This window comes from Electrona antarctica (assembly GCF_951216825.1).
Source record: "Electrona antarctica genome assembly, chromosome: 24".
NCBI classification, from domain to species: Eukaryota; Metazoa; Chordata; class Actinopteri; order Myctophiformes; family Myctophidae; genus Electrona; species Electrona antarctica.
Window position 1 is genome coordinate 9,360,186 of NC_136803.1, and position 23,883 is coordinate 9,384,068.

The 23,883-nt window shown below is 44.8% G+C and overlaps 1 protein-coding gene across 1 annotated transcript in view; it reads right to left on the reverse strand.

The window, feature by feature from the left end:
* Positions 1 to 23,883, reverse strand: part of LOC306917210 (uncharacterized protein) — a gene marked incomplete at its 5' end in the record, with an annotated part of 66,187 nt that overhangs the window by 37,260 nt on the left and 5,044 nt on the right. Inside the window, 10 exons of the mRNA XM_079495342.1 lie at positions 1,516 to 1,584; positions 1,708 to 1,776; positions 4,278 to 4,331; positions 5,430 to 5,474; positions 6,947 to 6,991; positions 7,809 to 7,835; positions 9,975 to 10,019; positions 12,224 to 12,277; positions 13,605 to 13,667; positions 16,984 to 17,004. Coding sequence (XP_079351468.1) covers positions 1,516 to 1,584; positions 1,708 to 1,776; positions 4,278 to 4,331; positions 5,430 to 5,474; positions 6,947 to 6,991; positions 7,809 to 7,835; positions 9,975 to 10,019; positions 12,224 to 12,277; positions 13,605 to 13,667; positions 16,984 to 17,004 — 492 coding nt within the window. The remainder of the gene's footprint in view (positions 1 to 1,515; positions 1,585 to 1,707; positions 1,777 to 4,277; positions 4,332 to 5,429; positions 5,475 to 6,946; positions 6,992 to 7,808; positions 7,836 to 9,974; positions 10,020 to 12,223; positions 12,278 to 13,604; positions 13,668 to 16,983; positions 17,005 to 23,883) is intronic.

Genomic DNA, 23,883 nt, shown 5'->3' on the forward strand with positions numbered 1-23,883 from the left:
CTTCAGTATGTACCTTCAGTATGTACCTTCAGTATGTACCTTCAGTATGTGCCTTCAGCATGTACCTTCAGTATGTACCTTCAGTATGTACCTTCAGTATGTACCTTCAGTATGTGCCTTCAGTATGTACCTTCAGTATGTACCTTCAGTATGTACCTTCAGCATGTACCTTCAGCATGTACCTTCAGTATGTACCTTCAGTATGTACCTTCAGCATGTACCTTCAGTATGTGCCTTCAGTATGTACCTTCAGTATGTGCCTTCAGTATGTACCTTCAGTATGTACCTTCAGTATGTGCCTTCAGCATGTGCCTTCAGTATGTACCTTCAGTATGTACCTTCAGTATGTACCTTCAGTATGTGCCTTCAGTATGTACCTTCAGTATGTACCTTCAGTATGTACCTTCAGTATGTACCTTCAGTATGTACCTTCAGTATGTGCCTTCAGTATGTACCTTCAGTATGTACCTTCAGTATGTGCCTTCAGTATGTGCCTTCAGCATGTGCCTTCAGTATGTACCTTCAGTATGTACCTTCAGTATGTGCCTTCAGTATGTGCCTTCAGTATGTACCTTCAGTATGTACCTTCAGCATGTACCTTCAGCATGTACCTTCAGCATGTACCTTCAGCATGTACCTTCAGTATGTACCTTCAGTATGTACCTTCAGTATGTGCCTTCAGCATGTGCCTTCAGTATGTACCTTCAGTATGTACCTTCAGTATGTGCCTTCAGTATGTACCTTCAGTATGTACCTTCAGTATGTACCTTCAGTATGTACCTTCAGTATGTACCTTCAGTATGTACCTTCAGTATGTACCTTCAGTATGTACCTTCAGTATGTACCTTCAGTATGTACCTTCAGTATGTACCTTCAGTATGTGCCTTCAGTATGTACCTTCAGTATGTACCTTCAGTATGTACCTTCAGTATGTACCTTCAGTATGTACCTTCAGTATGTGCCTTCAGTATGTACCTTCAGCATGTACCTTCAGTATGTACCTTCAGTATGTACCTTCAGTATGTACCTTCAGTATGTACCTTCAGTATGTACCTTCAGTATGTACCTTCAGTATGTGCCTTCAGTATGTACCTTCAGTATGTACCTTCAGTATGTACCTTCAGTATGTACCTTCAGTATGTGCCTTCAGTATGTACCTTCAGTATGTACCTTCAGTATGTGCCTTCAGTATGTACCTTCAGTATGTACCTTCAGTATGTACCTTCAGTATGTACCTTCAGTATGTGCCTTCAGTATGTGCCTTCAGTATGTACCTTCAGTATGTACCTTCAGTATGTGCCTTCAGTATGTACCTTCAGTATGTACCTTCAGTATGTGCCTTCAGTATGTACCTTCAGTATGTACCTTCAGTATGTACCTTCAGTATGTACCTTCAGTATGTGCCTTCAGTATGTACCTTCAGTATGTACCTTCAGTATGTGCCTTCAGTATGTGTCACCTTGCTGAGCAAAGCACTCAGCGGGAGAAAAATCTTGGAATTGAACTCGTACTCACCGGTGGTCCCGTCTCACCGAGTCCCGGTGGCCCCGGGGGCCCTAAGCGTCCCTGGAAACCGACATCTCCCTGGTGAGAGGAGGGGCGTACAGACAGGCAATAAGCACAGTGCAGGTGGGAAAATAAGTGTTAGCATGACGGTATTCTTTTCCTCCTATTTTTCCAAAACAACAGGATAGTTGTAGAGTTCACCTTAGGTCCTGGCAGGCCGAGCCCTGTCTCCCCCTGGATTCCAGGTGGTCCAGGAAGTCCCCTTTCCCCCTATAAAAGACACGCACACACGCACGCACGCACGTACGTATAGATACATAAGGAGACAATTAGACAATTATGTAGTGACACCATTGAGGAATTCCATATGATAAAGTGCTGATCACTCTAAGTTATAATCCTCTGAGCTGTGAAAGTGTAATGGATATGTTTTATCCCTCAAAATGTGTACCTTTGTTTAATTATTTAAGTAATTTCTAATACAATCTGGCTTTTTTTTCAATCTGTTAGTATTTATACTCATTTGGATTGTCAGGACAATAAATCCTTTACTTTTAACAGTGTAAAAAATGTGTACACTCAGGTGACCTCAGCACAGCCCGACAGACATCTTTCACCGACCTCCCGGCCAGAATTCTCTCTTGGACACAGCATGACGGAAGCTCCTCTGAGATAACCTTCCTGATCTCATCAATAAATCACACGCACGCACACACACACACGTGCGAGCGCACGCATTCCATGCACACACACACAGGCAAAATGTCCTCCCTTAACCCCTCTACTTCCTATCTTAAAGAGGGGTTCAGACATGTATTTGGGGGTGGGGGAAAATCCCCTCTGAAAACTTTACTGACAAGCCGTAAATCAGATCATACCCCAACCCCCTCTCCCTCCAGCTGTATAGAGTGGGAGGACCCTAAGGTGTGAGGAGGGCGTGGTGGACTCATCGGTACAGCGTACAGCGTACAGCTGTATAGAGGGGGAGGACCCTAAGGTGTGAGGAGGGCGTGGTGGACTCATCGGTACAGCGTACAGCTGTATAGAGGGGGAGGACCCTAAGGTGTGAGGAGGGCGTGGTGGACTCATCGGTACAGCGTACAGCGTACAGCTGTATAGAGGGGGAGGACCCTAAGGTGTGAGGAGGGCGTGGTGGACTCATCGGTACAGCGCACAGCTGTATAGAGGGGGAGGACCCTAAGGTGTGAGGAGGGCGTGGTGGACTCATCGGTACAGCGTACAGCGTACAGCTGTATAGAGGGGGAGGACCCTAAGGTGTGAGGAGGGCGTGGTGGACTCATCGGTACAGCGTACAGCGTACAGCTGTATAGAGGGGGAGGACCCTAAGGTGTGAGGAGGGCGTGGTGGACTCATCGGTACAGCGTACAGCGTACAGCTGTATAGAGGGGGAGGACCCTAAGGTGTGAGGAGGGCGTGGTGGACTCATCGGTACAGCGTACAGCGTACAGCTGTATAGAGGGGGAGGACCCTAAGGTGTGAGGAGGGCGTGGTGGACTCATCGGTACAGCGTACAGCGTACAGCTGTATAGAGGGGGAGGACCCTAAGGTGTGAGGAGGGCGTGGTGGACTCATCGGTACAGCTGTATAGAGGGGGAGGACCCTAAGGTGTGAGGAGGGCGTGGTGGACTCATCGGTACAGCTGTATAGAGGGGGAGGACCCTAAGGTGTGAGGAGGGCGTGGTGGACTCATCGGTACAGTGCACACCGTCTGTTTCATCTTTTTTTTCTTTAAAATTTTGTTCCTTTTTCTGCCCTTTGCGGGCACGTCTAGACAAGACATGAAGTCAGACATTAGTCTGCCATTCAGTCCCAATGTGGGATGACATGACAGTCAGACAAGCCACATGAACATTCCTCCAAAATAATTAGGGGGGGGGGGGGGGGGGGGGGCTGGAACGGGGAGTGTGGGCTCATGTCAGATTCGGCATGGCAGGGCGGGGGGGGGGGGGGGGGGGAGGCGTGGACACGGACAAACACACTGACAGGGTAATAATAGGCGATGCACCTCGCAGCGGTTTGGAGTGCCCACAAAAGCTGTGGTTATTCAACGCCGCAGACAAACGAACACACAATGTACGGTACACTCACCAGGACTTTTACTGTACAGTACACACTGTATAAGCCTGTGAAGAATCAATTCAATATGGCCGCTCGTCAAAATGTCATATCTGTGTGACGGTATCCTTTAAAAACTGCGAAAGAGCTCACCCTTTACATCAGATAAAACATTAGGACACATTCTTCTAAGCATTCTTCCCGCCTTTGATCGATGAGAGTAATACATGAAACGTTTTTATCGATCACGTCTGCCTCTCCTCAGGTAACACGTCTCTCTGTTGGCTGCTACAATTTAGCCTCAGGATTGCTCCTTTCTTCAACTATGATGGAAACTTAATTTGAACCAGAACCCATGTTCTGGGAAAGACGTATTGAGTAGCTGTGCAAAAAGCGCAGTATCCTTCAGCTGAGCACACGGATTCAATGCCGGGCGTCACCTTTGACCCCTGCATTTGGCCCGACGAGGGACCAAAGGTCCTTGGCCTTTTGTCCTGGCCGCTGTGAACAAACAGTACTCGTACTGTACATAAAGGAGGTGACAGCCAAAGCAGAACTTTGAATTACATTAATCTTTTCAACTTTTCATCTTTTTGTTCTCAGCGAACTGCCCAAGGTCTGTATAGCTGTAAAAGAACTGCGCGTGTGTGTGTGTGCGTGCGTGCGTGTATTTGAAAAGATGGAGAAATACATACTTTTTTACCCATGGGTCCCTCAGGTCCACCATCGCCGTGTGGACCAGGCACACCCTGAATTGGAGGGGGGACAAAAGAAAAAGTACTAAAGGATCAGAGTCATCATAGAGTCATCTGCTGACTGCTGACCATTTATAAGCTGAAGGTTTTTCCACTACTGTCTGCTACTACAACAACCAATTAGCCCTTCGCTAAACCCCACCCCAAAAGCGATTGTCCAGTGCCAATTTATAGTTTAGTAACGGTTGCCATGCTGGGCAAGCTTTTCGTCACCTCATAGCAGTCAATGTTATTTTGCATGGCTGTGTTGTTGAACACATACACGGCTTAAAGGTATATTCAGTGATTTCACTTAATTCAAATATCACTTATTTTTTCTTATTTTTTGGATAATTCTCCCTACTATAAAGTGTGCTGACCATATAAGGAGTTCCTCCCTGTCCCCAGTGAGCCCCTGGGGTCAAAAAACCTTAGTTTCGGTTTGGGCTTTGGGTGGCAAAGCCTTCATCCAATCAGGATGAGAGGGGCCTTCCTCCAATCATGATCGAGTGGGGCGGGCATTGGTGCATGTGCGGTTGGTCTGTTGTACTTCCCCCACTGTAGAGCGTGTGCATGTGCACATCTTGTTACCGGGTGGACCGTTTTTTCCCCCAAATCACTCAAATCACTGAATGCTCCTTTAATGTCGGGAAAGTTACACGACTGACCAACCCAGGTGATGGCAATAAAACGAATCACCGTAGTCTTATACCGTGCATTACATGAAAACTCCCGTCGGGCGGTCGTTAAAGTTGATTGAGTTGGATACTGTTTCTTTAACATTTCCTCGTATTTCTAGTTTATCGAAATAATGTCATGCACAGTTGTCCAGCGCATAGCCTACTGCAGGACTGGTTGACTAGATTTAGAAGAAGCTCTTGCTACTGAAATGATCGATTATTTATATGGAGAAATCCCGTCATTTAACACGCATCTCAATGGGTGAGAAGGAAAATCTTGCTCGCTAACAGCTTGTCTACTCTCTTAGTAACCGTTGCTAATGTGGCTATTGGACAAGGACGGGTTGGGGAGGGAATTAGCGAAGGGCTAATTGCAATACCATATGCTTGGTGATTAAAATGCTTCCCTTGTGAGAGAAACGACAGAACTCACCTGAAGTCCACGGTTTCCTCTGATGCCAACTGGCCCTTCAGGACCCTGGGGAGAACATTCAGGTAATTAAAATCAATGCCATCGTATACGATGTGTTGTGTTGTGCAGCCATTCAATTCAATGCTATGTTGTGTATGTTACGGTACGTTACGCTGTTATGTTACGTTATTGTTCTGTTATGCTAATCCTACATGTTATGCTATACATTGTGCCTATATTGTTATGCAATGCTATCCTACGCTATATGTTGCTTATCTTATCTTAGCCCACTTTACTTAACCCATGGATGGCTTAACCTTGCCTTACCTCATCACAGAACAGGATGTGATCGATGTAACTATTTTTTGTCCTGTGGTGGTATTTAATCTGATGACTAGCAAAACGGAGGTTTCAAAGATAAAAGGGGAAAACAAAAGTTGGGCAAGAAATTAAATTTCAATTAAGTCATTTTATGTGCCTTGTCTCCGATATTAAACATATGGGACAGCATACCAGTTTAATGTTTCCCACATGTTATCATTTAGGTTGGGTTTTTCTTCCGTTTCTATGTTTTTGTTGATCTGTTGTTGGTTTGTTTATTCTCCTCATCTTCTCTTTTCATGCAAGATCGTTTTGGAGGCGCATATTAGTTCTGTTTTTCTGACCCATCAGCCATCATTGGTAATGGTCTGACTCTGAATATAATAACGTGCCTTTATCCAACAACATGACAGCGGAAGCAACCGCGCATGGTGCCGCCATCATTGGGAGCAGTTGGGGGTTGGAAGAGTCTGGCATAGGTCCACTCTACCACCTAAGCCACATGTTGGGTGTTGTGAGCCTTTATCACATTCCTTTGACATTTTATCATTGGGCAAATAAACTAAACTTAGCATTGTGGTTGCATCCAACACAGTGTGGTGACTAATAAAATGGATCATGCTCAATGAAACTTTCATTCTGTCAACACCAGCCTAATTGCTATCGTAAAACAGAACTCCCACACAATGCTTAGATGTGTGTAAATCTTATGTAATACTTGCGGGTTACATTGACGCAAGGAAGGAGCATTGAACATAATTTAATAACGAAGTGAGGATGAGTCTAGAAGTGCCCTGGATTGTCAAGGGCCCATAACCACTTATGCTCTCTATACTGAATGCTCTACTGTATGACAAATATCCTACTGGATACGACTTTAGTAGAAACTTTGCCTGAAATAATTACAGATTGAATTGTAAGACACACATTTTTGGTCATTTATCACATCATGTCACAGGGCACATAATTAATATAATTGCCCTTCTATACATTTCTGTAGTTCATTTATGGTGCAGATGTGATGCATCCTAATGATTACGATATCATCTATATTTCACAACTGCACTGGCAGGTGTGCAGAGCCGCACGGGTGGTGTGGTCCTCCACTACATTCCTGTATAATTATAACAATTATGAACGATGCTAATCGTACTGGTGGAGCAGAGACCAACGATGACATGGGTGTGTATCTGTTGTGACACGATAAATCAACGTACCCTGTCTCCCTTAATTCCAGGCGTGCCACATTCTCCTCTCTCTCCCTGCAAGGGATACAAAACGTTATCAGTTTGATGTTGTCAGTACAAAACACTGTCAGGCTTCCAACACGTTGCAGGCCATGAGCCAAATGCTATTACTTGAATAATATTCTTCTGCTTCTATTATTGAAAAAAGCACAGTTTTCAAATCTGAAAAAAATAATCCCTGGACGTCTGCAGCCATGGGAACTGTGCATATTAAGACCTGAGGCTGATTCAGCAAATGCTTTGTAAATCAGTAATTCTCAAAGCTTTTCATGTCAAGGACCCCCAAAAATGTATATGAATTTGGCTGCAGATCCCCATCTGAAAAGGTTTTCTTCCCAGAAGAGAAGATTTAGCAAATTATTCAAAATTCAACATTTCGAAAAAACAAACAAATCTTAAATTATAGCTGCACAAAGCTCACAGCGTGGCACAATGTCAGTGGCGTGCTGTGAGCTTGTACATCTGCTATTTTTGAAAAGTCAACGCTAACAAGTGTTGATCTCATGACTAATACTATAAGGAAAAATGTTCATCAACTACCTTTTTTCACTGACGAAAACTAAATGGAAACTAAATGAAAACTAAGCTGTGATGACTAAAACTAAGACTAAATATATTTAGTCAACAAATTAAAACTAGACTAAAATGTTAGGAACTAAAATGTGACTAAAACTAAATGAAAACTATTCAAAAGACCATGACTTAAAACTAAAAATCTAAATTTGCTGCCAAAATCAACACTGAAGCTAAAATCTAACATGACAGATGCTTTCCCAGTTTTAATGGGTTATTAAAGACAATTTGAAGAGACGTATAGGATTCATACTCATACCGCTTCTCCTTTGTAGCCAGCCTTGCCCTGTGTGTACACAACAAAGTCTGGTTAAGGCAAGATCGAGACAACAATGAACACATAACAGGAACAGAACAGGCCCTCTGGCTTGCTTTCACCCTTACAGAACATAATAACTCATTAGAAGTACTTAACGCGTTATCTTGACACAATGGTGAAAGACGTATTAGTTGCGGCACCGCCTCCATCATCCAGCTTCGTGTGTTGAATAGTGAGTGGCGTTAATTGTTTTAGGAGGAAGAACTAAGAAGAACTAGGAAGAACTCCTGCACTGTCTCGCTAAACAAAGGCAGTTGTTGGCTCTGCCTTTATAGCATCAAGTTTGTTGGCCATCTTTCGTAGTGCAGCATCCAACAAGTGTCCGGCGTTTACAGATATTAGACAGATGGCTGGTCCACTTGAGATTTACAGTCAATGCAAAGACCCAGAACTTCTTTGCATCCCAATGACCGGCAGTCTCAAGATCCTGCAGCACCCCAGGACCTGCAGTCTCAAGGACCTGGAGCACCCCAGGACCTGCAGTCTCAAGGACCTGCAGCACCCCAGGACCTTCAGTCTCAAGGACCTGGAGCACCTCAGGACCTGCAGTCTCAAGGACCTGGAGCACCCCAGGACCTGCAGTCTCAAGTACCTGCAGCACCCCAGGACCTGCAGTCTCAAGGACCTGGAGCACCCCAGGACCTGCAGTCTCAAGGACCTGCACCTGCAGCACCCCAGGACCTGCAGTCTCAAGGACCTGGAGCACCCCAGGACCTGCAGTCTCAAGGACCTGGAGCACCCCAGGACCTGCAGTCTCAAGGACCTGCAGCACCCCAGGACCTGCAGTCTCAAGTACCTGCAGTCTCAAGGACCTGCAGCACCCCAGGACCTGCAGTCTCAAGGACCTTCCAGCACCCCAGGACCTGCAGTCTCAAGGACCTGCAGCACCCCAGGACCTGCAGTCTCAAGTACCTGCAGTCTCAAGATCCTGCAGCACCCCAGGACCTGCAGTCTCAAGGACCTGCAGCACCCCAGGACCTGCAGTCTCAAGGACCTGGAGCACCCCAGGACCAGCAGTCTCAAGGACCTGCAGCACCCCAGGACCTGCAGTCTCAAGACCTGTAGTCTCAAGGACCTCCAGTGCTCCAGGACTGAGAAGTGTGCAGGAAAGATAATCACTGAAGACAGCATACATCACCTCTTCCAAATAATACCCCTGGCACCACTACTATAGCTACTCCCCGGCCATAAGGGTCCATTTTTACACTCTCAAAGTCACACTAACACATGGGATTTTACACTGTGTATACTGTACATAATATAAACAAGTGCCATGCAGAATGTATATACTATTAGACAGGCTACCGTCTGTGTACATAATAGACAAATTCCTCACACAGTATGTGCAAACAGACCTGGCAAAATAAGAGCTTTTCTAAAGCTATAATAATTTCAGTGGTCAGAGATTGGCAAGGGGTGCACTCAGTCAGAACACCTGAAAGCTGATTGTTCGGTAAAGCTTGTACTGACCAATCAGAACGTCCAGCGGCTGAATAACATTTCCTTCCCCCAATGTTCCAAATGTGAGGTCCTATTGTCAGTATCATCTTCTTCTTTCTACTTATTTTCTTTTCGGCTTTTCCCTTCAGGGGTTGCCACAGCAATCATCTGCCTCCATCTCACCCTGTCCCCTGCCTCCTCTTCTCTCACACCAACTAACTTCATGTCCTCTTTCACTACATCCATACATCTTCTCTTTGGTCTATAATATATGCCTCCTGCCTGGCAGTTCCAACCTCAACATCCTTCCGATATACTCACTATCCCTCCTCTGTATGTGTCCAAACCATCTCAGTCTGGCCTCTCTGGCTTTATCTCCAAAACATCTGACATGCTCTGATGTATTCGTTCCTGATCCTATCCATCCTTGTTACTCCTAGAGAGAACCTCAACATTTTAATCTCTGCTACCTCCAGCTCTGCTTCCTGTCTTTTCCTCAGCGCGACTGTCTCTAAACCATACAACATAGCTGGTCTGCTAGCAGTACAGTATGTTGTTATGATATTACTGAGTGCTGTTATGTTAGCAAAACCAAACCAATACCAAAACCAGTTTGTGCACAGCTACTGTACTATACCAGGTGAATAGCGTGACGACTTTACTCACCTCCGACCCTTCTCGACCAGCTAATCCACTGATCCCAGCTTCACCCTGTGAGGAAAAGGTGACAACATTTTTGGGTGAGTTTAGTTTGGAAACCTGGATAATCAAAGCAATGTGATCATCATAGACACACACAAAAGGCAACTCTCTGCAGGTGTGCTTACCAATGTGACCGTACAACTTTACAAACAACAATTTGGTGGTTCAGGTTATGAGTTGAATTCTATATACTGTATGTACGAGTACGACTAGGTCCTTTCAAACGGGCAGCGATTAACGCGCCTAGTAATTCATTTTCAATGAGACCTGCGTTTCTTTTCTGTACGCACAGAGAAGTCGAGGGGCAACAACGAATTTACGTGGGCGTGGTCCCGTGAAATCAGCCCTTCGCTAAGTCCCTCCCCAACCCGCCCTTGTCCAATAGGCAGGTTAGCAGCGAGGCGACAGGACAAGCTGTCCTTCTCCCCATTGAGATGCATGTTAAATGACGGGATTTCTCCATATAAAATAATCGATCATTTCCGTAGCAAAACCTTCAAAATGTGTTCTAAATCTAGTCAACCAGGCCTGCAGTAGGTAAGGTATGCACTGGACAAAATGTGCATGACATTATTTAAATAAACTAGAAATACGAGGAAATTACAGAGGGAGAAATCAACTTTTACCCGACGGAGTTTGCATGTTGCATGGTAAGACTACGGTCATTAGTATTATTGCCATCACCTGGGTGGGTCAGTCGTGTAATTTTCTCGACGTTAAGCTGTTCAACAACATAGCCATGCAAAATAACACTGACAGCTATGAGGTGGCGAAAGCTTGACCTGCATAGCAACAGTTGCTAAACTATTTGGATTGGCATTGGACAATCACTTTTTGGGGTGGGATTTAGCGAAGGGCTTATTGTCGCGTGCATCGATTAACGCAGACGTTGTCGCCTGGATCAACAACAGGTCTCCTCCAGGTCTTCTCCACGCGTACAAAAAAAGGTTTCATTAAAAAAAAGATATTGGCCCAAAATATAGGGTCGCCTGGGTGAAAGTGGTTATGTTTTCATTATTTTTCTCTCTCTTCTATTCTTCTATACATGCACGTCTCTGCACAGTGCCTTTAGACACATACAAACCGAAACCGTAACTCACTCACCATCACTGTGCTGTATCATGCTCTGATAGGATGGCCTGCTCTGGCCACTCGTATAGGCTTATACACTGATACACTATTCACTGTGCTGTATCATGCTCTGATAGGATGGCCTGCTCTGACCACTCGTATAGGCTTATACACTGATACACTATTCTGGGACTTCAGCCACTATTTCTTGCAGGAAAGTACAGAACATTATGCTTTATGTTCCCTGGACTTTTTCCTGAGATTCAGAGATTGGAAAAAAGACTGTTTATGTGTTCTGCACACTCTGCATGGAGTATGTTGCAGAATGACTTACAACTTGCTGAATTAGCTCCATTAAATGCTATTCGATCCAGAATGAGAGAAACGGAGGCGGACTCCTTTGTGTAATTGTGTTTTAACTAACTTTTTACTCTATATTTCTATATTGTAATATTACTTCTCTGGTTTCTCTGTCTGTCCCTTGTGTTTGTATTTGGTTGTTTGCTGCTACCTGTCTTGGCCAAGAAAATAGATTCTTAATCTTGTTTATACCTGGTTTAATCTAATTTTTATCTGGTTAAATAAAAGGCTCAATAAAAGTAAACAAATAAGAGTATGACAAGAAAAGAGAATAAAGTGAAAAGGCAGGAGGAGGCTGTACTGTACTAGCCTGGCTAATAAGCCAGACTCAAATCACACTGTCGTGTGGTATTTGAGTCTGGAGATGCTGTGTATGGATCTTGTTTCCCGGGGGGGGGGTTCAAACATTTTCTCTTTGACGCAATTGGTCAGAGCTACTGTCAGTCAAAGGTCTCAAGCATTGAACGTCACTGTACCAAAGCCCGCCCATATTGCATACCGTGTCCCGATTGGCTACACCAGTTCTCTGGTGTAGGAAATGGGCGTACAATTGAGCCTCTCCATTTTTATATTTTTATTTTGTTATTATTATTATTTGTTTGCATATTGTGTCTAATATTTGATTAATTTCTTCTATTTTTGAATATGTATATGTATATTTGTATGTGCCTTTTATTTCATTGTTATATATATAGCATATATTGTTGTATGCTATTTTTGACTCATGTGACTTGAAAAATTAATAAAGAAACTTTGATCAAACAAAAAAATGAACACTGTACCTTGCCTCCTTTTACACCGGGGGTTCCATCGTCCCCGGAACGACCCTTCTTGCCCTGTAAGAGAGTTGGAGGACATAACATTAGGAACGACCCTTCTTGCCCTGTAAGAGAGTTGGAGGACATAATGTCCAGGGTAAAAAGAAAAGCATAATACAGACAGGTGCAGTCAGTGTGACTGGATATGAATTGACAGCAGCTGCAATGCTTTAAATGGTGTTATATAATCATTTTCTATTGACGAGCTGTTTACTTTTTGTACACCTTTGACACCTGTGTGTGTGTTTGTGCGTGCGTGCGTACCTGTTTGTGTGCGTACCCGTGTGTGCGTGTGTGTGTGCGTGCGTGCGTGCGTCTGTGCGCGTGTGTGTGTGTGCGCTGTGCGTGTGCACGAGTGTGTGTTTGTGTGTAGCCCTATTCAGTATTGTACAGCAGTGGTTCTCAAACTATTTCATGCCAAGGACCCCCGAATTAAATTTGACTGCGAAACCCCAATCAGAAAATATTACTTACAAGATTTGCGTTGTTAAATGTTTGAAATAGCCTTTGTATGTACATTTAAACTAAAGTGGTGTTGACTCATTTTGATGCTATATTAATTAACAGAACAGCCTAGAACCACCTCAAGGACCCCCTGGGGGTCCACAGAGTCACCGCATTTTGAAAACCACTTGTGTACAGTAAAGCTTTCGTTTAGATGCCATTGTGCAGCTGCTGTCCACGATGTAAGCATCCGTCTCTGTTTAGCCCATTAGCCGTACGTAGCTTTATGGCATTCATTACCCCACCTCATCCTGTGAAAGCACATCAAAGCAGCACCGCACAGGCCTGTTCTGCTTTGTGACCTTCTCGGTATACAACAAATTCCCATCACAGCCGGGCTCCGAGAAGATTAAACATTTAATTTGATCTTATTTAGCGCCATACCGCGCCAAGAAAACACACTTGCGTCCGCCGGAATCTTCCCATATAACTTAATGTTTCCAAGAGGGTCGTGAGACTCCCCTGATTTCATGAGTGCATTATGTGTTAAGGCCTGTTCACAGTAAACTCTCTTAGAGGAATGCAAGGCATTCACGCTACTCTCACTGCTCCAGGGAAATGTGCTTTTTCACAAACCGCACAATTTGCGAAACCCCCCGGACGCCACCCCCCCCCCCCCAAACCCCCCAAAACCATGTAATTATCTACACTGTTTGCATCAAGGGCTCCTTTGTCGGCTGCACTGTACCATGCTCCTCTTCAAGGCGGCCAATCTACTGTAGGCTATCTAACGCCTATTAAGGGGCATCAGACGAATATGTGTGGGTTTTCCAAGAGGGGATGTGATCTTCATGACCGTGGAATGTACTGCGGTGGAACGTGGGGGTGAGGTAATACTTACGGCGGAGCCGGGGGGACCCCTCTCACCCTTGTCGCACGCACACGCACTCTGAGCGAGGGGACACTGGAGAGACAAGGGAACAAAGCACAGACTTGGTTTTTTTTAGACATTTAGCAGACAGGATTGTGCAAGATCAGAGTAAATGGCACGAACCCTAATCAACAAACAAGCAGTATACGAAAATAGAGTGCTAGGAAAATACGTAAGTGCAACAAAGTAACAAGGAGAGAAAGTAGACATCAAACATAGCATCTGCTTAGATAATGAGAATAACAAACTCGGATCTGTGGAAAGCAAATAAAGCAAACCGCATACACAGCACATAGTGTAATGTGAACACGTAAACAAGCTTTCCACGCATCTATTCTGGATGAAGCCCAATTTGTGAGCTGTTGCACGATCATGGCATTGTGCAGCGAAAATAGCAGACCATATATACTGTACAAGCTCACGAAGCATCGCATCCGCGAAGTCAAGGTTCAAGGTTATTGTTGCATCTTGTGCACACATGGCCCATAAAGGCTCATACATACTCCAGTTCTTCACCCATCACCGTCACCTTCATAATGAGTCCAGGCCATCATACTCGCGGTGATGTCCTTAAGCATTACTCACCCCCTCGCTCGGCCGTCACATCACACACACACACGCACACGCGCACACACACACACACACACACACACACACACACACACACACACACAGTGCAGGCTGGCCACTCGAGACGCTGCTCAATGCTCAATCTCTACACAGTACAGTTTAGCAGAGAGGAGGAGTTTTCCTTCTCTCTACTGCCTCTATTCTACTCCTTTCTGTTTTCTGTTCTATTCAGTAATGTTCTCTTTATGTTGTGGCTTTCTGTCACTGTCTCTATTCTTCCATTACTTTGTTCTCTCTCCCGTCGCTCTGCTCTGTTTCTGTTTGTTTGCGCCTCTGCCTGCAAAACCAAGTGGACCTCCGACCTGACTTCCAGACCAACGAGGTGATAGCCCCCCCCCCGCCTGAAAGGACTGTCGGAAAGTTAAAACAGAGAGCGGTGTCGGGATCTGCGGTGATAGCTGACCACCACGGTGATAGCTGACCACCACGGTGATAGCTGACCACCACAGTGGTGATAGCTGACCACCACAGTGGTGATAGCTGACCACCACGGTGATAGCTGACCACCACAGTTATAGCTGACCAACACAGTGATAGCTGACCACCACAGTGGTGATAGCTGACCACCACGGTGATAGCTGACCACCACGGTGATAGCTGACCACCACAGTTATAGCTGACCAACACAGTGATAGCTGACCACCACAGTGGTGATAGCTGACCACCACGGTGATAGCTGACCACCACGGTGATAGCTGACCACCACGGTGATAGCTGACCACCACAGTTATAGCTGACCACCACAGTGATAGCTGACCACCACAGTTATAGCTGACCACCACAGTGATAGCTGACCACCACAGTTATAGCTGACCACCACGGTGATAGCTGACCACCGTGATGATAGATGACCACCACGGTGATAGCTGACCACCGCGGTGATAGCTGACCACCACGGTGATAGCTGACCACCGTGGTGATAGATGACCACCACGGTGATAGCTGACCACCACAGTGATAGCTGACCACCACAGTGATAGCTGACCACCGTGGTGATAGCTGACCACCACAGTGATAGCTGACCACAGTGGTGATAGCTGACCACCACAGTGATAGCTGACCACAGTGGTGATAGCTGACCACCACGGTGATAGCTGACCACCACAGTGATAGCTGACCACCGTGGTGATAGCTGACCACCACAGTGATAGCTGACCACCGTGGTGATAGCTGACCACCACAGTGATAGCTGACCACCACGGTGATAGCTGACCACCACAGTGATAGCTGACCACAGTGGTGATAGCTGACCACCACGGTGATAGCTGACCACCACAGTGATAGCTGACCACCACGGTGATAGCTGACCACCACAGTGATAGCTGACCACCACGGTGATAGCTGACCACCACAGTGATAGCTGACCACCACAGTGATAGCTGACCACCACCGTGGTGATAGCTGACCACCACAGTGATAGCTGACCACCACAGTGATAGCTGACCACCACAGTGATAGCTGACCACCACAGTGATAGCTGACCACCACAGTGATAGCTGACCACCACAGTGATAGCTGACCACCACAGTGATAGCTGACCACCACCGTGGTGATAGCTGACCACCACCGTGGTGATAGCTGACCACCACAGTGATAGCTGACCACCACAGTGATAGCTGACCACAGTGGTGATAGCTGACCACCACGGTGATAGCTGACCACCACAGTGATAGCTGACCACCACGGTGATAGCTGACCACCACAGTGATAGCTGACCACCACGGTGATAGCTGACCACCACAGTGATAGCTGACCACCACAGTGATAGCTGACCACCACCGTGGTGATAGCTGACCACCACAGTGATAGCTGACCACCACAGTGATAGCTGACCACCACAGTGATAGCTGACCACCACAGTGATAGCTGACCACCACAGTGATAGCTGACCACCACAGTGATAGCTGACCACCACAGTGATAGCTGACCACCACCGTGGTGATAGCTGACCACCACAGTGATAGCTGACCACCACAGTGATAGCTGACCACCACCGTGGTGATAGCTGACCACCACAGTGATAGCTGACCACCACAGTGATAGCTGACCACCACAGTGATAGCTGACCACCACAGTGATAGCTGACCACCACCGTGGTGATAGCTGACCACCACCGTGGTGATAGCTGACCACCACAGTGATAGCTGACCACAGTGGCAAATTACGTAATGTTGTACTGGAGTATGAATGCGCCTTAAGAGTCAAACTTATTTTCGTTTGGCTTCCTTCGCACAATGTAGCAGCATAGCTAATAATAATAATAAAAAAAAAATGAAAGAGAAGAGAGAAAAACAAGCGCAAAAAAAGAGTTAGTATAGTAGATGTAGATATATATAGATGTATGTACTGTATGTACAAAGTACGTTGGAATATTACACACACATCAGCATTTATCAGTAGCTGCGTGCCACAGTACCTAATATACAGTACAGCACCACAGCACCGTCCTTCTAGATATATATTTATAATAAGGTCTGCTATTTTCGTTGTGCAATTAAGTATACATCGGGTTTACTAGTCTAGCATCCATCTAGATGAGCAACAAGTACAGACGCAAAGAAATGAGGAGTGCTGGGGGGTGAGGTGGGCTCTGAAGAGGTAAAGAGGTGTGACCAAAGATGGGGAATGAGTCAGATACATCATAAATCAAGAAAAGTGTGAAAAGGCCACCAATTATACAATTATATACAATATACACATATTACATAGATAGACTTACCCCCTCGTCAGCCAGTAGAGTCTGTGGGAATGAAAAAACACAAGAGATGAGTACATGAAGATGATGTCAGATGCTATATAGTCAAAATGCTGCACTCAAGGGCTTTCATTTTGAAATGGAACATGTTTTAGCCTTGAGATATAGGCGTCATTTAGGTATGTCAGCTTTAAGGCACTTAACTAGAGTACACACACATCCAAAGTGAAAAGGCCAGGTGCTGGGCAAAATTTGATTTTAGTTTTAGTGACATTTTAGTCACCTGGAATGCTAGTGTTAGTCTAGTTTTAGTTGACTAAATACCATAAGATTTTAGTTGACTAAATCTACAGTTGATTCCGTAGACTAAAATGTATTTTAGCGAGCCTTGATGGCATCGTAATGGCTCATTTTACACACACTGAAAATAGCAGATCTACAAGCTCACAGCGCTATAACGTCTGGCCTTTTTTGGCCCCTGGTCGTGGAATGATCTACAGTCCAGACTAAAATTGGCTTTGAAAGTTCCCTTGAGAAGTTTCAAAAGGATCATCTTTGATGTACAGTCCAACACCTGCACATGTTTGGATATGTACTAGCCTATGTTCATGCCTATTTATTTATTGGTTCAGATCGTGTAGATTGTGTATATGGTGTATTTTGCCCTGCTACTAAATAGTAGGACTGGGGACTTTTTGTATTTATTCATAGGTACTGTAAGATGTATTCTGGATGTTGTATTTGCTGGTCCAAAATGTAACATTGACGATGTGTTATTGAAGTGTCATTTTATTTCTGCCTCTTGGCCAGTTCCCACTTGTAAAAGAGACGCAGTCTCAATGTGTTTTTACTGGTTAAATAAAGGTTAAATAAAAAGCCAATCTTAGCCAATCAGGATGGAGTCTGAGAAATCTGAAAGACCCGTTTCGTTGAATGGCTCTAGAGAGACTGTGTACCAATTTGCGTGATGTTTGGACAAAATCTGTAGGTGTACTGTCCAAAAACTTGTTTTGCACAAAGCGGCCTCCTGGTGGCGCTATAACAGGCCGTTCTGGAAACTTTGGAGCAGAGGTTCATCATTGGCATCCAGGGAGTGTGTGTGCAAAATGTGGCATCGACCGGGTTAACGGTGCCAGAGATTAGCTGTTCACAGACGGACGGACGGACGGACGGACGGACGGACACACGGACGGACGGAGTGCAAAACATACTCTCCCCCCATGCCTTCGGCCTGGTGGAGACTTGACTTGTGTCTTTTACTTATACTGGATCTCTTGTCCACTAGTCCCTTCCTAAAAATTCAGTCTAGTTTTTATTTGTTGGCGAAATTGTCAATATATTTAGTCTAATTTTGATGATGTCAGTACATTTGGGCTAGCTGGCTATGGCCGTTTTTAGCCCAATGAGTGTTTTTTTTTAATGGATTCAGCATCATGACAACCCCCTAGTTTGACATGTCACATGCTACAAAAAGCATGATGAAATATTTTATTTTTTGCCTTGGTCACATATTATGCCAATCATGAAAATTGCTCAACATATGCAAGTTAGCATCCGGCAGTTTCTAAATGCTGGGGACCCATACTCAACATTTTTAACATAAAACCTTGGAGTACTCAACATGTCCGGGTTCACAATGGGGCTCTATGGGCTGGCAAGTAGACTATTAGGCTAATAGCAGGAGAGAAAGAGCTCAAATTCTCTCGTGGGAGAAAGAATGAATACAATGTGCATGCATGTCATTATGTCACAGATTGTTTGCCTACAGTCTGTTACTCGAGAGGAACTGGGATGAGGAACCCACAGTTGAGGTAAAGGTTCAAAGGCTGTGTTGACACGTCCGTCTATTTTCAGTTTTATATTGCTGAGTAAAAAGAAATTCAACAGAATACATTATGGCATAGCTGGCATTCATTACAGTTATGTATATGGAAATACATTTTTCTTTTGTAAGTTCCTGGCCATGTCCCCGAGGAGGGGTCATTTAATATCTTCCAAATTCAGGAACTTCTCACTATTTACATTTGTTTTAATTATAGGTAATGTGGCTGTATACTGCCGTTTATTTTACATTATGTGTCCAATGGGCGTTGCCAGCATAACAAGTCGACTGATTATCTACGAATGCACACACACACACACACACACACGCACACACACACACGCATGCACGCACGCACGCACGCACGCACGCACGCACACACACACACACGGCACGCACGCACGCACAGAGTGAAATAAAGACAGACAGACAGACAGACATACAGACAGACAGACGAACACAGTATCTCGCTTGCGTTTCGCCAACTGAGGTACTGTATCCTGAGGTAACTGTGCACTCTAATCATGCCACAATTACAAATGAGGGCCTCCATAACAACCCGGCCGTTTAAACATCCAATTAAACTCCCACTGCTCTAGGCCTGCAGGTTTCCGTTGGTTAGACGGCCATATCCATCCATAATAGTTACAGTACATGTACCTGTACTCAGTGGTGGAAAGTAACTAATACATTTACTCAAGTACTAGGGATGTCCCGATCACGTTTTTACTCCTGCTCCGATTCCGATTGTTTGATTTTGAGCGTCTGCCAATACCGATTTTTCCCGATCCGATATTAAAGGGGCATTCCACTCATTTTCAACATTTTACTATGTCATTAATGTACCTTAGAGCTGTGTGAAAATAATAAAAAAGTTCCTCCATTCTGTGTTTCCTAGAACTAGAGGTCTGAATTTATTTTTCTTCATAATTACAGTTCTAGGAAACACAAAATGGGAGGACTTTTTTTTATTATTTATAACAGCTCTAAGGTATATTAATGACATGAATTAATGAATGTTAAAAATGGGTGGTTTTCCCCTTTAAGTATTTTTTATAGAACACGTTTATGCCATATCACAGAGATTAAAATAGGGTGCATTTTGCATCCCAAAACGCAGTTTATAGTTAAGGGACGCAATAAAACAACGACCTCTACATCCACGGGATGCACTACTGTACTAGTATTTTTTATTGTAGTTTATTTTGCTAGCTTTAGTTATAATAATCATTTCTTCTTCTTCTTTCTTTTCTACATGAATATATTAAACCACATTACCATATAAAATGAAATGGAGTTAAATGCTGACTTAAATATGACTCCTAACGTTGTTGAAGTGGGACTCATAAAATGTCCCTGGGACTCAACTAAAAGACCATCCCTGCATCCCGGGACTCATTACATTGAAAACCTATTTACATCACTGTATCACAATTGTATACAATATCCCAAATCACAGACAATATCCAGTCTAATGACAAGTCTAATGACATGGATATAATATTGATACTAGGGATGTCCCGATCAGGTTTTTTGGCTCCCGATCCGATTCCGATCATTTGAAAATGACGTGATCGGCCCCCGATTTCCGATCACCCAATCGGATCGGGACAACCCTATCAAGTACTGTACTTAAGAACAATTTCGAGTTATTTGTACTTTACTTGAGTAATTTAAATTTCAAATACTTTTACTTAGTCCACTAAATCTCAGAGGCAAATATTGTTTTACTCCACTACATTTATTTGAAAACTTTAATTACTAGTTACTTTGTAGATTTAGATTATTGTTTAAAAAAATCACACCCGTGTGAACTGAGTGGTGCAACTCCGTGCGGGGGTCTCTGGGGGGTCCCCTGAACTTTCAGACCCACAGGAACACGCCCAGGGTGCAGGCCCGGTTCCGGCGAGCTGCCCCGCATCGGAATTCGGAAACTCTCTCTCTCTCTCTCTCTCTCTCTCTCTCTCTCTGCATATACTCAGGAATACGTGCAAGGAATACGTGCAGGAGTATGTATTCATATCCATACAGTTAGTGTACACTAGACCGGTGCCCGGCTGTAGAGCACCGAGTCAGTAACGATGGAAGTTGGAGATCCATGCCCCACCCGGCTATGCAATACCCGTTGTACCCGTGTCAGAGTACCCGTCCCACCCATCTGTCTGTGTCCCTTTTATGCCCATATATGGAGATTTCTGTATCTGTCTCTCTGTGTTCCTTTATTCCTATATATGGAGTTCTGTGTCAGGCATGCCCAAATATGGAATGTTGTGATGTCAGAACAGGTCCATATATGGAGCTGGCTCTGTCCAGAGCCTGGGTAGAGGCCTTTTGTGGCGGTTCTGGACAACCGTGAACTGCACTCCCTGTCGGGGTGAGGAATGCATGTGTCAAATTTGAAGTCGGTGGGGCAAACAGTTCTCGAGTTACGTGCATTACAGCCGTACACACGTACAGACAGACGTACAGACGTACAGACAGACGTACATACAGACGTACATACAGACAGACAGACGTAAAGAGACGTGGTGCATGTATAGATAGATGGGTAACAGGTCAGGTCACCCCAATTCCATCTCGCCCCAGCTTTTTTCCGCCGACCTCACGCCGACAGCTCGGTGCGGCGGTTCTTGTATTCTTTATTTTGTTTTACTGAGAATAAGGTTAGAAATAAGTTTAGGGTTAGGCATAGTTTTACTGGGGTTAAGTTTAGGAATAGGGTTAGGTTTAGGCTTCGTTTTACTGAGGTTGAGGTTAGGAATAAGGTTAGGTTTAACCGTAAGCATAATTTACTTAGATTACTTTAGGAATACCCGGCCGCGCTGTTCAGCCGGCTGTACGCCCGGGGCGAGTTGGTAAAGGGGCGAGCAGTCTCGTATTCGATAGATGTATGTATAGTCAGGAGTATGTATGCTCCTGAACGTGATTCTGTGACCGAGGCTTTGACAGGCACATCCTGAACCTGAAATTCCCAGGAGAGGAAAGAAAAAAACATCTTGCCTGCCAAGGCCCTGCTTTTCACTCATATACACTTGAAGTTCAGAACATGAAAGCCGGCCGCATTCTCTCTGTACAACAGACGGAATGAGGAAAATTCCACTGAGGCTAAACACGAACCACATGGACTGGTCAGTCTGATAGCCTTTCAGAGCATCCAGCATATTTGTCCGCAGGGATGATGACGGAGGTTGTGTCTGTGTGCGTGCGTGTGTGCGCACGTGCGTGCGTGCATGTGTGTGTGAGGCCACAGTCTGTAGTGACTTTACAGCGTTGAGCGTCTGTTCATCCCCCACTGGAGCACCGCGGTCAAACCCCCCAAAACAGAAAGACATTCCAGAGATAAAAGACGCGCAGTGAGTCGGGACAGACGCGCTTATGACTTTCAGATGGCTGCTGTGTATACTGAGCCATGAGAGAGACAGAGAGAGAGAGAGAGAGAGAGAGAAAGAGAGAGAGAGAGAGAGAGAGAGAGAGAGAGAGAGAGAGAAAGAGAAGAGAGAGAGAGAGAGAGAGAGAGAGAGAGAGAGAGAGAGAGAGAGGGATGAAAGTTTCAACGCTGGCCCGGGTGCCACTGGATGCTTTGCATGCAAGCCCAAGACAAGGTCGCAGCTCGTATAAGAGACTGCCCGGCCAAATAATCAACGTCGAGAGGCCACGCTCGGCGGGCAAATATAGGTACCGGATCCCACATGAAGGGAAGGTTTTCTTTATCGTGTTTTTTTATGTCTACCACCTGCGTCAACAGACAGAGTGGCGTGCATGGAGCTCGTTGACGTGCATGCATGATCTTGCAGGGCTTCCTTCTCCCTCTCTCTCTCCCGACTGCACCCGCGATTTTTCCACAAAAGCTTCTTCAAATGCCGAGCAGATGTGAGCGGTCACTGTGGATGGAGCTCCGTAGCAACAAACTGGAGGTCGCTGTGCAAGCATGTGCAACATGTGTTCTAATTGTGTCTGACTGGAAACAGACCGGAGGTTTTCTGACAATCACCCCAATCAACCAAGTCAAGGAAAACAATTTGCAAGAGTGCAAGAAGAAGCAAAGTACTTAATGGTAATCCATCGGCACACAAAGACCCCCCCATGTGCAAGGCCAAATCTAAACAGTCATTTATTACATTTTTATAAGCCAAGGGATGATTACAGAGCGGTTCCCAGGTGATAATGTTTCCGTTTAACACGGTTGTTATTATCACACGTATGTGATGACAAAAGACGACCGGATCCACTGTTTTTTATTGTAACAGGTGGCAGGTGCAGTCGCTGAAACGCCAGGAGTCAGGCCGCTCCGGTAGGAGGTTTTTGGTGGGGAAAATGTACTCATTTGTTTTACTTAAGTAAAAGTATATACTGTATAGTAGTATATACCAAGCAAAAGTCCGGAATTCAAAATTTACTTGAGTAAAAGTACAAAAGTATTGGTATCGAAATGCATTTAAAGTACACTAGTAGAAAGTACTCATTATGCAGAATGTCCAATTTCACAGGTTTTCAAATGCATACAAATCTTTTGAAAATAGCAGATCTACAAGCTCACAATGCGTCGTATCGCGACACATTGTGGGTTTGTAGATCGTCTATTTTCAAATGGCCGAAATGTATATGGGGCTGAAGTCGTTGTATGTTTTGTAACAATATCCAAAATCAACAAAGTAAATATAAAGTTGTCAAATAAATGTAGTGGAGTAAAAGTACAATATTTGCCTCTGAGATGTACAGTAGTGGAGTAGAATTAAGTAAAAGTACTGGAAATTGGAAACAATCAAGTAAAGTACAAATACCAAAATATTGTACTTAAGTACAGTACTTGAGAGTAAATGTAATTACTAATTAGTTACTTTCCACCACTGTTTTTTGAGTCCAAGGAACAGCAATGTCCGTGTTCAACTATGTTTGTGTGTGACTATGTGTGTGACTATGTTTGTGTGTGACTATGTGTGTGACTATGTTTGTGTGTGACTATGTGTGTGACTATGTTTGTGTGTGACGTTAATGAGCACCAGTACCAATGAGTACCAAAAGTGGCGCTGTTGTGCCAGAAACGGAGAGAGAGAGATAGTGCTGCACTGGTGCCTGCTAATGAGAGAGAGAGAGAGAGGGGG